The sequence below is a fragment of the Macrobrachium nipponense genome, chromosome 49, assembly GCF_015104395.2.
Source record: "Macrobrachium nipponense isolate FS-2020 chromosome 49, ASM1510439v2, whole genome shotgun sequence".
NCBI classification, from domain to species: domain Eukaryota; kingdom Metazoa; phylum Arthropoda; class Malacostraca; order Decapoda; family Palaemonidae; genus Macrobrachium; species Macrobrachium nipponense.
The window spans coordinates 13,611,721-13,628,870 of NC_087224.1; the positions used below are offsets into that span (position 1 = coordinate 13,611,721).

Below are 17,150 nucleotides of genomic sequence, written 5' to 3' on the forward strand. Positions count from 1 at the left end.
ATATATATATATATGATATATATTATATATATATATATATATATATATATATATATATATATATATCTTATAACAGTGTCCTATTTCATATCTTATTTAAAAATCTGTACTGGAAACCCTCCAAGAATCTTACTTGACAATTTTTCTTTTGTCATTCCTATTCACAGAGTCCCACCTCTCAATTACACCCCACCCCAGGCACCCCACCCCTGCCCCCCCACCACCCCCACCAACAGATGGAAGGCCCAGGGGTGGGGTAAGATAATGCCTGTGAAGGCTTCCCAAATGAGGAGGACCAGCACTGACTCTGATCGTTCACTGACGCCGTCTCAGATTCAGGTGAGTAGATAGACTCATTAGGATCCACCCACTCTCGCACCAGTCTCTCAAAGGCTTCAGTCAGTCGTAGTAGTAGTTTAGTAGTATGATTATGCCTTTGGGACGGCTCCAACCTCAGTTGTAGTAGTAAGGACTTGCCCGTGGAAAGGCTCCAAACTCAATCATAGCACTTGTTTCCTACACAGATGTACGTCCAGGTGGGAACACGCTGGGACAAGTGCACTCCTCTTCTTGAAGCAGGGAACGTGACTGGGGATCCTCTGTACAGGAATGGTTCCTCATATTCCTGTCCTAATCTAGCACCGAGTACGCGGAAGAACAGCATCATAGTAAGTTAAGAGTCTAATTTTTTTTGTTTTGTTCCTGTAGCTTTTAAAAGCAAATTTCAGAAATTCGACATTTTGAGCAGAACTGTGAATGTTGCTAGACTGTGAAGCTAGGAAGAAGTGACTGAGGTTTAGAGTTGTTAATTCTTCATAGTTGTTTTGTTTTGACCACATAAGTTGGTTGTAAACTGGGAAAGTAAACCACTTTATTTAGATTAATTTGACTGAATGCAGTGGATCAATATAACTGTTACTATCATGTCTGCAAAGCGTTCTGCAGGTTGCAAGTGACAATTCTGAATATAAATTCAGAAGTATGGAAAAATTTAATTAACTTAGTTTTCTCCAGATCAGTGCTTCTTCTGAAAAGATTGTATATTGTAATTCTAAAACCAAAACAATTGTTGCACAAGAGGAAAATAATTAGTTTCTTATGAGAGAATCTGAACTTAAGTTACGAACACAGACTTTCCAGAGGACTTCAGCTGAATTCTTAAATGACCAAGAGATTTTATTGAACTGTTTTCAGAGCGCCAGAAAGCCATCTGATGTGGCGACCCTTGCACTGTACAGATCATCGCCCCTTTCAGCTGGTGCGGCCTTCCCTCTGCGATGGTCGACTAATTTTAGGTGAATAGTCTGAGCTATCGAAAGCTGTTATTATTATTATTATTAGGCAGTGAAGTGAAATATAAATCCCTTGGTAAATTTGTCATGTAGGTTTATTGAAATCTACATAAGTTCTCCATTTACAGCTACCAAGGAGATCGCAGGGCTTCGTTGGGCCCAAACCAAGATCGAGGAGAATCAAGGCGCCTTTCGGCACCTTGCAGGGGCACCCCAGACTGCTCATCGGCCTCTCCCCCAACAGATACCCCCTTTGAGCACCACATGTCGAAGAGGGATTCAAGGAAGATGCAGGACTTGGAAATCACACCATCTGCCAAAGGAGTCTCTTTCTTAAAGGTTCGTAAGCATTTTGAGCTGTCTACCTGAAGATTTTCAGTACCCAAGACTTTATTGCTAATCCGTGCAATTTTCACCCATCGTATGTGTTAAGAGTCTATTGCCTTTTGCTAAGTAGTTTTTTGTGACTAAAAGAGTTTATACCTAATTTTGTATGTACTCTACAGTAACTGTTTAAATAATTCAGGATTATCATCATCATGTAAAGTAAAAACTGAGAAATTGTAATTAGATACAAATTTCCCACATCCCAGGTACCAGCCCAGTCCAGTACTTCATCACCTCACGGTTCCTTGTCGCCAGTGAGTCCGAAAACGTTCTTCCATCTTCACGAATCTTCTCACCAACAACTCTCGGAAAACCCAACTGAAGTCATTCTCAACCTTGATACATTGGTGAGTCACCCTTACCTTTTGTATTTTCTCATAGTATATGTAGTGTAGAAAGACTTATTTGGGTGGGAAATGCAGAGATGTGAACCTAAGTGCAAAATGGTTATCATGGTTGAAAGAATGAACCCAGTACAGGTTAGGTTAGGTAGGTTCAAAAGTGCAATGTATGTGTGTGTGTGTGTATGACGAGGGGATCTCTCCAAATCTATATGTCTGATGACTGAGACATTACTAACATCTTGTGTTCGCGGTTAAATATGTAAACAAACCACTTCTTCTTCTGCCACTTTTATCCAAAAGGCTGACCACCTCGCTAAGCTTGAAGAAAACGAGCAAGACATAAAAAGCCGATTCCAGACATTCCAGGATGGGGCCAAAACAACCCAGATTCCACAAAATTCATCTTGGTTCCAGCAACCCGGTCAAAAACTTGCTGATGTGACTCGAATCCCTGTAGGGACGTGTACTGATGCCAATTCTTGTCTCGGTGAAGAGAATGATGTTTTCGCTAGTGATGTCCATACTGATGTTGAATCTATTGACTCTGGAGGTGAAGATGATGACGTTGATAGCAGGAGACTCAAAAGAGGTTATGAAAGACACACAAAAAGTGCATTAACGGACAATGAAAAGGACACAGGCAGACAGAATTCTAGACACAGCAACAAAAATTCTGCTGTTCCACAAGCCTTCAGGTATTGTGCACTTTGATTTTTCCATAGGTATTCCTCCTCCTCCTCCTTCTCCTCTTTTCTGGTAGGTTTGTAATACTTGTCAGTGATGCCTTCCATTCACATCTTTGTGATTTTCAATATATTTTTACCACTGCAAATCTTGCTTATAGTTTAAATTAATATTTAAAATGGTATTCATTGCTAAAATCCCATCTGTTCATTATTACTTACACCCATTTCTATGTATAGTCGATAATAAAATATTTAAATTATCTTTTAGAACTCATGTAGTACTCCTGCTTATTGGAGTTAGGCTACAGACTCATCCATCACACTTACCTATCACTGAACAGGAAAGAAAGAGAGTGTCAAGATGGCAGCCAGACAGGCAGTCTCGAATCGAGGAAGAATTCGTCAGTAGCCCATCCCAAATCTCGACATTTCAGTGACGCTCAGATCACGAATGTGGAGAGGAGCTGTCTCTTTCTGGACGGGAATATATGCCAGGTAGGGTATGTTTGAAATGCTGGTTGATCTTTCCTCATTAATAGGGCATTGATTTTTCTTTTGGGGTATTTTTTAATTTTTTTGTTTATTTTATGGCGGGGCTAGTTTTCGGCACTGAGTTTTTACGGCAGTGTTTTAGAGAAATTTTTTGGGGGATTATTTCTGTTTCAGGTATATTGTCTTGATGTTATGTATTGGAGGTGATATTCATGATATAAACTCACATGTTACAACTTAACTTTATTGTACTGAGCGGGATTACAACAACAACAACACACGCCAGCATCTGGCGGTGGCATTAGGAATCATGGAACTGCTGGTAGCGTTCTCAACAATACATTTATCATAATTACTGCATAATTATTAATAATATAACATCTTTTCTTCTTTTAAAATTTAATTTATTTGGATGGATTATCAGTTAGAATACTACACTGAATTTACTTTGATAGGTTACTGGTTAGGACTATAATAAGCTCTAAAGTTATTAACATTCAAAACATTGTACACTATTATAATGGATATGTGGTTGTACCTGTTCAAAACTAAAATATTCATTCTTGGTATAAAATTAAACATGCCATTCAAGAATATACACACCAAATCGATACGCTTCATAATCATAACATTTATAAGACATTAGAAAAATTACGTACAACATCAATACATTTCATAATCAGAATACTTAGAGGGTAAGTTATTTCTGGTTGACCTTGTTTGTCTGTCACTTTCAACTTTATTTTCCACTTTGACAGGAGTTTCAATTTCATTACCAATAAGTCAATAGTTACTGGTTCATTTACCTTGGGCATATGCACATCACTTGGGGTTTCTTTCAACTGAACTCCATTCCTTCTACATAGCTTGCCTTCAATTTCAATTAGATAAGACCTTTCATTTAATCGTTCCACAACTTTTCCTTTTTCCCAGATCTTTTTGCCCAAACCATAAGGTTTAAGACGTACATTATCTCCTTCATGCAAAATACTTAAATCTTTAGCATTTTTATCATAACAGAATTTACTCTTAGCATTTTTTAAAATTTTCTTCTTTACCTTAGCCAACTCTAAATTTACATGTTGATTTTCGAGTAACTTGGATAACATTGGTAATTTGGTACGTGTTCTTCTACCTAGGCTGTACTGTGATGGGTTGGCGTCCTTATATCACTAGTAGGAGTATTCCTATGGTCCAAAATGGCTAGATAGGGATCTTTATTACTTTCAATAGCTTTTCTAATTAAACGTTTAGAGGTTTTCTCTGCAGATTCGACCATACCATTAGATTGGGCATATGTAGGGCTACTTGTCCTATGATCAAAATCATAATCAGTTGCAAACTGTTTGAAATTCTCATTTACAAATTGGGGTCCATTATCACTGATCAATACACAGGGCAATCCATACCTAGCAAAATGAGATTTTAAGTTTTCTAATCACTGTACTGGCTAATGTGTTTTCTAGGTAGTCAATTTCCCAAAAATTGCTGAAGTAATCAACAGTTATAAGATAATTATGCTTTTCAATACTCATTAGATCAACTCCAACCTTTTGCCATGGCCGATCAGCAATTTCATGATTAATTAAAGTTTCCTTTTGTTGAGCACAAGGGAATTTATTACAAATTTCACATGATAAGATGAATTGCTTTATATCAGAGTTCATTCCTGGCCAATAGATACATTCTCTGGCTCTCTGTAGACAGCCCTCAATTCCTATATGTGCTGAATGAATGACCTGCATTATCTGATGTCTGAGGTTTAATGGAATGACTATTCTATTACTCTTAAAAATTAACCCGTCTTGAACTGAGTACTCATCCTTGGTATGACTATAGGCTTTGACTACATTAGGTATCTCATCATTTCCTTCTGGCCAACCTTTTAAGATGAATGATTTTAAAATTTGCAAAGTCTCATCCTGGTCTGTTTCATATTTAATTTCATCAAGACGCTCTTTTCTTACTGGCAAATAATACAGCATGTTAACTTGCACAAATTAGCTTTCTTTATAATTATCTAATGGCAAATAAGATCTCGAGAGTGCATCAGCCACATACATTTCCTTACCTTTACTATGTATGATTTCAACATCGTACTGTAGAATGTTAAGCAACATTCCTTGCAGTCGCTTGGGAGCATTACACAAGGGTTTCAAAACAATATACTAGCAATAGGTTTGTGATCACTCTCAACAATTATTTTACGACCATAGACATACTCATGAAATTTTCTAAGACTAAAAACAATAGCAAGTGTTTCCTTTTCAATTTGTGCGTACCTTTTTTCGGTTTCTGATAAAGCACGGCTAGCAAAAGAGAAGCAATGGGATTACCACACTGTAACAATACTGAACTAGCCCATTTTGCGAAGCGTCACACTGTATGACAAGGTCTAAGTTAGGGTCATAGTACTGCAGTATTGGAGCATTAGTGATTAGCCTTTTTGACTCAATGAAAGCTTTTTCTTGTTTTTCTGTCCAATTCCATTCGGTATTTTGATGAGTTAATTTTCTTATTGGTTCTAACACCTCAGATAAATTAGGAAGGAATTTACTTAAGTAATTAACCATACCTGTAAACTCTTTAACACCAGTTACATCAGTAGGTGGTTTCATATTCAGGATAGCTTTTATCTTTTTAGGGTCCGGCATGAGACCTTTACTTGTGATTTTATGACCTAAGAAAGCGATTTCAGATTTTCTTAATACGGCCTTAGACTTATTAAGTTTTATACCCTTAGCCTGGCACCTTTCCAAAAATTTGATTATCTTACTATCATGGTCTTTAACAGCTTCCTCATACGTTTCACCTACACCATAAATTATAACATCGTCAGCAATACATTCAACACCATCAAGATTCTCAAGATTCAAGAGTAACTGTTTTTGGAAAATCTCACCACTAACATTTAAACCGAATGGTAGTCTGAGCCAGCCTGTAGCGACCAAAAGGGGTTTGAAAAGTGGTTAAAAAACTAGATTTTTTATCAAGAACACAATGCCAATACCCATTGGCCAAATCAAAAGATGAAAAAACCTTTGCCTTTGACAGTTGGGGTAGAATATCATCAATTACAGGGATAGGATGATGTTCCCTTTTCAGAGACTTGTTTAAAGCTTGTGGATCGATACAAATTCTTAAATCCTTATTTTTCTTTTCAGCTACAACCATCCGACTCACCCAGTCAGTAGGTTGGTCAACTTTAGCTATTATTTTATGTTTTTCCATTTCATTTATTTTCTTACATACTCTGTTTTTAGGGTTAATTGGAACTCTGCATTTAGGAATCACTACTGGTTTTGCATTTGTATCAATGTTTAGTCTAACAACATTTTGGAATGTACCCACATCAGTATTAAATACATTGTCGTATTTATCAAGTACATCTTTAGTTGCAAATATTTTCATAATTAACTGTAATAATTCCCATTTGCTCTGATGTTTACTTAATAATGGAGTGTATTTACAATCAACCACAAAAAAATTCAAGGTTATATTTCTTCCTTTTCTTGCAATTTCTGATTACTAACCTGCACTTTCCCTTAGGCCTAACTGTGTCTAACGTCCACACTTCTAGGGTACTGTCACAAGGCTTTAAATTGACATTAGGAATTAAATATTGAGGAATTACATTTACGCTAGCTCCACAATCTACTTGAAATTTGATTACTTTACCATTAACTTCAAAATCAGCTTCAATTAGCTTATCCTATTTAGACCACATTTTAAGCAAATAGGATTCATAATCAAATTCATCTGATTCTGAACTACTCACATCAAAGTCATTGTCATTACCTGATACATAATTTATTTTTATACTTTTACATTTAACAGCATAATGATTATATTTACCACATTTTATACATTTCTTACCATGAGCTGGACACTTTTCCTTACGCCATTCATGTTTTTCCCCGCAAAATTTGCAAGGGCGCAACTTATTTGTAGGAATACTGGGTCTACTGGACTTAGTCCTACCATCATGGTCTGCGTCGTGTCTGCTACCAGTACCAGTAGTCTTCTCCCTTTTAGGCTTTTCACTCACTTTGGCCACACTGTCATTGGTCTGGCGAGGAGTCGACTTGATGACGTCCATCTGCCTTTTGCTTGCTTGAAAGGCCACACACAAATCCAATGTCTTCTCAAGGGTGAGGTCTTCAACTTCAAATAACTTCTGACGAAGTTTGTCCTCAGTGCATCCGAACACCACTTGGTCCCTCAGCTGCTTCTCTCGTTGGTTACCATAGTTGCAGTCCTTCACAAGAATCTTCAATCTGGTAACATAGGCTTCCAATGTTTCGTTCGTTTCCTGCATACAGCTTCGAAACTTGTACCTCGCTACAAGTTCATTCTTGCGCGGAGAAAAATAGGCGTCAAATTTCGCCAAAACTTCCTTCAACACATTGGCTGGATCAGGGTCACCGGTTGCTGGGACTGGAAATTCGAAAGAGTTGTAAATCTGTAGAATTTCTTCACCTCCAATGTTTAAAAGTAGGGCCACCTTAGTCTCTTCAGGTATTGTCCTTCTCAGAAGCAAGTAAATAAATCTCGAACCGTTGCTTAAAGGACTTCCATTCACGTTCGTTGTCGGCCCCTAGGATAGCAGTGAATTTTGCTGGGGCTACAAGACCTTCCGTCGACGAAGCCATGTCTGCCGGTCGGGAACACTCAGTATTTTAAGCTTAATACACAAAATCTAAAAGGCTTATACTGCATGATACTTGCTTAGTGAGTTCTAGATGTCGTTTCTAATCTCGCCGCTGATCACCATGTCTTGATGTTATGTATTGGAGGTGATATTCATGATATAAACTCACACGTTACAACTTAACTTTACTGTACTGAGCGGGATTACAACTGCCGCCCGCAAATTCCACACAGAGTGAGGAATGATCAATGATGATCGATTAAGCAACAAATACTAACTCACCAAGTTTTTTTAGTTCTGCCTGTGGGTAACGTTTTCTTTATTGTTTTAGAGTAATACTCAAAGAAAATGATGGGGCTACTATCACAAGACAAAAAAAAAATACACACCTTTTTTTTTTAATCTTTCACTCTCATACTGAAGATTTTATAATGAATGAATTTATGGAGTCGATTTCACTATTAGTGGTAAATCAGTATTGACAGATAATTACCTATAGTTTATTACATAAAGATATGTCTTCAACATATGTGAAGATTCATTCTAATAAAAAAATTTATTGTTTTGTAGTTGGGAGAGAATATGGAGAGACCAAAAGTTATTATGAAATATATTTCATACATAAATACAAAAGCAGACACAATATGATTAATTCAATTAGCAAATATGTTAAAGGTAATAACAAAGAAAGATATATATATATATATACATATATATATATATATATATATATATATTATATATATATATATATATATATCATATTGTCATTTAATGTTTGCAAGGATGTCAAACATTGCAGGAGTAGGTTTAAATCTATAACAGCAATCATTGTCCTTCACACCCTCAGACACAACGGTTACTGCTTGGAGAGCTGGTATCAACAACCTGTTCCTAGTATCTGTCTTGATTAAATTCAATTTGGAAAAAAATCTTTCTGTGGTTGTGTTTGTAGTCGGTAAAGCCAAGACCTGGAGTGCAAATTGTGAAAAATTATGAAACTTATACATACCGTCGTTATCTATTATGCTACCAAGCTTTATGTAGAAATCAGTTATAGTGCAATCTTTAATATCTTCTGGGATGTCGGTGGTATCTAAATTCCGCCACTCATTATCAAGAGCCTGCAAATCCCCCCATATATACGAGGTACAGACATGCAAAAGTCACGCAGAGTAGGAAGACAGTTCCTCGTCTTACTTTGCAACACCTTTTGTTGTTGAGGTCAAATCTTTCTTAAGTTGCTGACACATCCTTATGAAAAAATTCCCTACATCTAGAGCGTACATCGTCTACCATTAACTTATCCTACGTATACTCATCCATTTGCAGAAGACCATGAACCTCTGATCCCAAATATATGTGATGAAGTGGCATGTGATTTACAGCTAAACTTGGATCGAAGGCTACAAGGTCGACCTTGTCCACAACATCACTGCAGCAAAAATATCTTAATAGAGTCTTGCAAAGCTGAATAATATGTTCATGAAGCAAATGAATGGTTGGAGCGTCTTGCTGAAACATAAGATTGAGTCTGCTAAATTTAGGAAGAATGAAATTTAAAAAGTTTAGGTACAGAAAGACGGATGGATCCCTTAAATTTTGAACAATGAATTCAATTGATTTTAGTCTTTGCTGCGCCTCAATTTTAGAAAAATAGAGCTTCAAAGCACTCCATTGTTCGACTACACGTTCAACTGCTGCGTGCAACGATAACCACCGTGTAGCACATGGATGTAAAATTTTGTGTGGCTTTAGGTCAAGAAATGTTTGGGCAAGTTTCAGTTCATGCTTCCGTTTTGCACTATGGGCAAAGTGTGTATAAATATTTCTTACGAGATCTTCGCAATGCCTTGGTAAATATTTGACTGCTTCTGAAGCACATAAATGAACACTATGACAAATACATTTGAAAATAGCTATCCCTGGAAATTCCTCCCTAAAACTACTGCTAATTGAATTGTTACCTCCCATAATATTCGCTGCTCCATCAGCAGCGAAGCCAACAAAATTTTCTAAAGGTATGTTATAGGACTGCAAGGTGTTCATGATCAATCTAAACAAGTTCTCCCCTGTTGATCCTACCATTTCGTCATTTTCGTCATACATGTTGATGAGTTGCAGAGTGCCTGTTTTGAAAGTTTTCATGTCTTTGTGAAAAAATTTAACAACTATTGTCAGACATTTCATCGTGCTAATGTCAGTGCTTTCATCAATGATAAGGGAGACTTTGTTTTCTCTTAGTCTACTGGCCAAGTCATTTGTCATACACATACCTAGAACTTTTGTTAACTCTGTGCATTTTGTTTTTTTCATGCACATTGCTTGAGCAATGTCGGAGTCAGGGAACATAGCCTTGCATAGATTTACCACGTGGTCGACGATTGTGAATGGCAAATTATGTCCACAGATGAAGCATACCATCAAAATCATTGCTAAAGCAACACTCCCGCCATGATGTAAAGGAACTCCTTTGTCCTCTCGCTCCATCTGCTCTCTCCGTTGTGTAAGAGCTTCTTCATTTGCAGCATGAACCTGTGTGCGCTATTAATGAAAACCAATAAAACATCAATATGGATGAGGTAAAAATCGGTAACAACAAACATTGTGTATAAAATCCAAGAAATAACAGCAATAATAAATACCTCCCTCAAAAATGTATACAAACTGTACAAAAATTGTGCATCATATTTTAATTTTATGGATTTTGTAAACCAGTATGATTTTGGAATATACATTGCCTTATGTCGCTTGATAGTTGTTAAGTCAGCATTAAATTCCTTGTGACAAGTACTGCATTTAGCTTTAGTTTCGTCGCCTCCAACTCGAGCTAGCCAGGGTTTGAATTATCAGCCATTCGTCCCGAAGTTTCCTTTTAGCTGCCATGCCAACGTGTTATTAGATCATTTTTTCCAAGAAAATCCGAATAAGCTTTATTACTTCTCTCTCTTTCTCTTTCAACCAACTATAACATTCTTGATTTTGATTTAACAGAAAGCTTCAATGATTTGCAGACGACGCAATACGAGGAAAATGGATATACATAGGTATTTGTATCAACGAAATGAGTTATTTTTGACATATTTATCATATATTCATTATCAGTAAAAAAAAAAAAAACACTTAGGCTAGAACTAACCTTACACACGAGTAGCGTTGTATTTTGGTTTCAGCAAAATTATGAAGCGGTTTCAATTAGAGCCTTTGGAAGGAAGACAAGTGTGTCTTCAAGTGACTTCGATGACTTGGTTAAGCTATATCATCAACTTGTACTATTTCACGTTCAGATTTACAATGCATTAAGCAGTACCAAATCTTTGAATATCTTTTTTATTTGAAGAGGATAATAAAAAAATAAGGTATATATGTACATTTTATTATAACTATTATATCTTCATCCTCCAATGAGTCGGCATTTCTGTGAATACGTAACTTTATATAATTAACAAAATATGGAGTGCAAAATCATTATGGATACTAATGTACTAAGAATATACAGTATGACATTTACAAAGGGAATGCAACCTTGATAAGCCATGTGGAATTTTTTAGGAATATCTGTAGAATGTGTCTATGCTGTGTCCATATGGTGACAAACTGGCATCTAGAAAGCCATACTTCTTGCCAGATATGACTAGAAAACAGCAAAACGGCAACACTGCAACACGCCGACATCTGGCGGTGGCATTAGGAATCATGGAACTGTTGGTAGCGTTCTCAACAATAGAATTATCATAATTACTGAATAATTATTAATAATATAACATATTTTAGGGGATTTATTTCTATTTCATGGATATTTTGGAGCATTACTTCTGTTTCGGGGACATTATGGGATTTGTTTCTGTTTTAAGGAGATTTTAGGGTGTTATTTCTGTTGTAAGGACATTTTAGGGGGATTATTTCTGTTTTAAGGAGATTATTTCTGTTTCAGGGACATGTTAGGGAGATCATTTCTGATTTGAGGACAATTTTGAAGAGATAATTCCTTCTTAGGGACACTTTTCGGGCATTATTTCTGTCTTAGGGACTTTGCTTGCTGGTTATCTCAATATCAGGGACATTTTGGAAGATTTTCTTGTAATCAAACCATCCTTCAGAGCTAACTATAGTTATATCATGGCTGTTACTGATTCCTTGAATTCTGACATTTGATGAACGTAATCTACTCACGTTTTACCCCCTATAGGTTATCGACGGCCTCTTCCTGGGGAACATCAAAGCCGCCTACTGTGAACCTCTGCTCTGTAAACTGGACATCGAGTGCGTTGTAGATCTCTCTGACGTGATGCCAGCTCAGGTGCCTTCGGCCAGCAAGTCCATCTGTCCCTGTACGTGTCCCCTGGAAACGGCTCACTTGAGAACTAGGTGGGTGTCTGGAGGTCCCTGGAAGAATAGTGATACATTTGTTTTTGAGCCTGGGTTCTGGAAATAGCTCATTTGAGAATTTGTTGGGTGGTTTGGGGTTCTGGAACAAATCCATCTGTCCCTGTACATGTCCCCTGGAAACGGCCCATTTGAGAACTAGGTGAGTGTCTGGAAGCCCCTGGAATAATAGTGATACATTTGTTCTTGAGCCTGAATCCTGGAAATAGCTCATTTGAGAACTAGGTGGGTGTCTGGAAGTCCCTGGAAAAATAGTGATACATTTGTTCTTGAGCCTGGGTTCTGGAAATAGCTCACTTGAGAACTAGGTGGGTGTCCGGAAGCCCCTGGAATAATAGTGATACATTTATTCTTGAGCCTAGGTTCTGGAAATATCTTACTTGAGAACTAAGCAGGTGTCTGGAAGCCCCTGGAATAATAGTGATACATTTGTTCTTGAGCCTGGGCTCTGGATATAGCTCACTTGAGAACAGGCGTGTGTCTGGAAGTAACTCGAATAATAGTGTTCTGGTAATAGCTTATTTGAGAACTTGTTGGGTAGTTTGGGGTTCTGAAAGTGCCTGTTTCTGGAAGCAGTCATTGAGAACGAGGTGGGTGGGTTGGATGTCTGGAAGTCCCTGAAGTGACAGCTGATCACTTGTCTGTACCTGTCCCCTGGAAACGGCTTATTTCAGAACTAGCTGGGTACCTGGAAGTCCTTGGAATATTAGTGATACATTTGTTCTTGAGCCTGGATTCTAGAAATAGCTCATTTGAGAACTAGGTGGGTGGTCTGGGGTTCTAGAATGAAGTGAGTGTCTGGAAGTTCCTGGAACGACATTTGTTCATTTGTTCTTGCGCCTGGGTTCTGAAAACAGGTCATTTGAGCATAAGGTAAGTAGAGTTGGTTCTAGCAGCTCCCTGGAATGTCAGTTATTCAATTGTTTTTTTGACTGGGTTCAGGAAGTAACTCATTCACTGATAAACTGAGTGAACTGGTTGTTTACTAGCAATATGGAATGATAGGCACACATTTCTTTGTCATCTGAAAATAGTACTACTCGTCTGGAGCCAAGGTGAGTTGAAGAGGTCTTCTGCCCAGGTAGAGAAAAGGTACTGTGTATGCAAAGAACTGAATGACTGATGTCTTTTACATTAACCAATATTCTAATGTGACACTGGTGACACAGCTCAGAGCCAGTAAGGCATGGAAGATGAAATTAAGTATACAGACATGAGAAATTATGGGTCTGACCCATCTTCTAAAACCTAGTGACTAATTTTGACTTAGAGTCTTAAATTGTTAGAACTCCATGTTATTTTACTGATGCTGGAAACTGGCATACTTGTCAGTCATTGTCAGACTCTTCCTCCTCCTCTCTCTCTAGGCTCTGTATCAACATCCCCAACTCAGAGGAAATCGACATCATGCAGTATGCAGATGACATCAACCGGTTCATCGAAGGATCGCTCAATCAAGGCAAGAATGTCCTCATCCACAGCTTTCATGGGAAAAGCAGGGCGCCTGCTGTCATCATCCAGTACCTAATGACGGTAGGTCCTCTGGATAACTGCCATTTGAAGTGATGCTAATCACGTCACATAATAGTAGATGTACTTAACTATGTCCTACAGTGATCGTGGATGTAATCAGGTATATCCTAGAGTTGCATTTTGAAGTTAGCCATGGCCTATAATGATAGCTGTAGTTAACCACGTCCTACATCACAGCTGTAGTCTACAGGTCTTATGATTCCAAATGAAATTAAATGAACCACGTCCTATTGCAGATGACTAATAAAATCTGTAATTTAGAACATGTACATATTATTAACCATGTCGTATGATTACAGATGTCATATCCTATAATTGCAGATGTTATAAACTGTGTCATATAATTGCAGATGTCATTAACTGTGTCATATAATTGCAGATGTTATTAACTGTCATAAAATTGTAGATGTTATTAACCATGTCATATGATCACAGATGTCCTTAACCATGTCTTATAATTGCAGATGTAATTAACCATGTCATATGATTACAGATGTCATTAACCATGTCCTATAATTGCAGATGTTATTAACTGTCATATAATTGCAGATGTTATTAACGGTGTCATATAATTGCAGATGTAATTAACCATGTCATATGATTACAGATGTCATCAACCATGTCCTATAATTGCAGATGTACAAAATGTCCTTCAGCAGAGCCTTCTCCCTTGTGAAGTCTGCCTTCCCCGAAGTGTCCCTCAACGGAGGCTTCCACAAAAACCTGCAGAGGCTAGACAGACGCCTCTCTGCAGGGAGTTCAAACTCCCTTAACCTCTCAGGGACTCCAAAGTCTCGGAGTGCCTGGAACTAAGCTTTTTGTTCCCTTTATAGGAGGGAGGTTTAACTGATAGCAGTGAACTACTTCGGTTTGAAGTTGTGAATGTGTGGAAGTTTTTTTTTTTTTTTTTTTTTTTTAAGTTTATTTCATGTGAAGTTTCAGAGATATTGATACATGTTCATATGGATCATACATTTGGTGGTATCCAGATCGTTTTTCATTTAACCGTACTTTTTATACCTAAAGAGTTTGGTTTGTTATGCACTGGCATTGCAATTGTTTTGGTCATTGAAGTGGTGTTGGTGTTATTGGTATTACGCTGGTATTATTGCTACCTAGAATTCCTTTTTATCTTTAAATAAACGCAAAACACCTTTTTCAGACCTTTTTAGGCTGCTCCATAGACTTTCCTACCCCCCAACAAGAACAACAACAATTTGTAGGCTTACTCCCCGAGTAAGCAAAAATTTAAAGGACACTTCAGTGACCATCATCACTGGGACGCCAGTGTATTAAGGAACCAGATCACTCATGTGTAAAAAGTACGTTTCAATGAGAAACGATTTTAGCTATTTTGTATAAAAAATAACGATGAAAGACAATTGAGGAATTTCCTTAACTTAAAATTTGTTGTTCCATGTTCCTTAAATAATTATGGCCACTCACAGCATTGTAACTCAAGTCTACGGTTACTATAGTGACCTCCTGCAACTTGAATTGGTATGTTATACGTGAATAGACGAATAAAGTGTGTAAATACATCGATGGTAAACGAGTTTTATTTAGTTTAATTTTTCCAATCACAGTCGATTGGCGTGACAGTGATTACTCACTGAGAGGTAAAATCTTTTCACGAAACTTTACCCAAATCAAAGAATTCCCACGTTAAGAATGTATCAAGTAATAATGAGATTATATCCTTATATATATATATATATATATATATATATATATATATATATATATATGCATATATAATGCAATATATATCATATATATATATACTATATATATATATATATATATATATATATATATATATATATATATCATATATATATATAAATATATATATGTATATATATGAATAATATAAATATGATATATAAATATAGAATATATAAAAAAATATATAAAATATATATATATATATATATATATATATATATATATATATAATATATATATATATATATATATATATATTCAGGAATGCTGATGACACATGGATGTTTTAAAAGATTTATTCATTGAGAAACGTTTCGCACATGACTATGTGCATCATCAGTCTGAAAAATGACTAAATAAAAACATTAAAAATACACAGGATTCTTAAAATGACAATTAAAAACATTTAAAGACTAAAAATAAGAAGCAAAGTAAAAACAACTGCTGTTACACTAACCTTCAGGTACAAAGGAAGAAGATAGAATGACCAAAGAAGGAACACCAACCTCCAAAGACGACTATGCCAGATATAGTTGAGCAGAGGAGCAGCCACCGTTTAACGATGGAACGAGTCTTAATATATAATGACTCTTAAGGTCGTCAGATAATCGGCATCCTTAGAATACCCTAATATGGAAAAGTGCTGCTTCTTGACCTCAATTTTACAATTGATAGCATGATTTTTTTATATTTGAATATTCTGGTCTGCTCAATCTTTGTCCCGTTCTAAAACTCAACCCTAAGTGACTGCAATAACGCATCTGCAACAACCTTTTCGTTGATCCAATATAAGTACCAGGACATCCTGGGCATGTAAACTTATAGACCACATTGGATCTCATGAAGGGCTGCAGACGGTCCTTGAAGCCAAACAAGGAGCCAATTTTACTGGGATTATTTGATATTAATTTTAAATTAATGCACGGTACTTCAGTTTCAATAATTTGTTTCAGTTTATGCGAAAATTTGGAGTTAAAAATATAAGGGATTGAAGCATACATAAGCTTTTTCGGAACATTAAAAACCGGTGTGGCAGGATGGAAATAATTAATTAAAAGTTTGTTGATGATTCTAAAAACTAGATCCTTGGGAAATGAATTTTGTTGAAAAAAGTAGTTAAAAATTCAATCTCCTTATGAAATATGGCCCAACTGGACGAGTATCTAAGAGCCCTATACACTAAAGTATAGATGGTATTCATTTTAAAACTGGTTTGGCAAGCACTGTAGAAATTATTTGCAAGACCTGTAGAAGTTTTCTTTCTGTAAACGGCAGTAGTAGAAACAGTAGTAAAATCCTTAATTAAATCCTTCCACCCTCTACGGTAAATCCCTTATTATCCCCTCCGCCATTTACTTACAGGTTAAAGTAACCTTTGTAAGTCCCCAACCCTCTACCAGGTCCAATCCTTTAGTTATCCCCACCCTTTGGACTTTGGCAAAGGTAAATCCTTTATAATCCCCCACCCTCTTACGGGTAAATCCTTAGTTTATCTCCAAACTCTACAGGTAAATCCTTAGCAATCCCCACCCTTTACTTATTGGTAGTACCCTTGTAATCCCCACCCTTTACTTTACAGGTAAATCCTTAGAAATCCCCACCCTCTACAGGTAAATCCTTAGTTATCTCCACCCTCTACAGGTAAATCCTT

The 17,150-nt window shown here is 36.7% G+C and overlaps 2 protein-coding genes across 2 annotated transcripts; one reads left to right on the forward strand and one right to left on the reverse strand.

Annotated features, from left to right (window-relative positions):
* Nucleotides 1-264: 264 nt before the first annotated feature.
* Nucleotides 265-15,317, forward strand: LOC135205241 (uncharacterized). The gene is made up of 10 exons (XM_064235590.1): nt 265-339; nt 525-668; nt 1,195-1,295; nt 1,421-1,631; nt 1,886-2,026; nt 2,324-2,718; nt 3,051-3,204; nt 12,042-12,220; nt 13,606-13,771; nt 14,408-15,317. Exons 1-10 carry the CDS (start codon nt 265-267, stop codon nt 14,582-14,584), a joined length of 1,743 nt encoding a protein of 580 aa, XP_064091660.1. The 3' UTR covers nt 14,585-15,317.
* On the reverse strand, nt 9,161-10,276 carry LOC135205173 (uncharacterized). Its single transcript, XM_064235536.1, has one exon. The coding sequence runs from the start codon at nt 10,274-10,276 to the stop codon at nt 9,161-9,163; it is 1,116 nt and encodes a 371-aa protein (XP_064091606.1).
* Nucleotides 15,318-17,150: the final 1,833 nt, after the last annotated feature.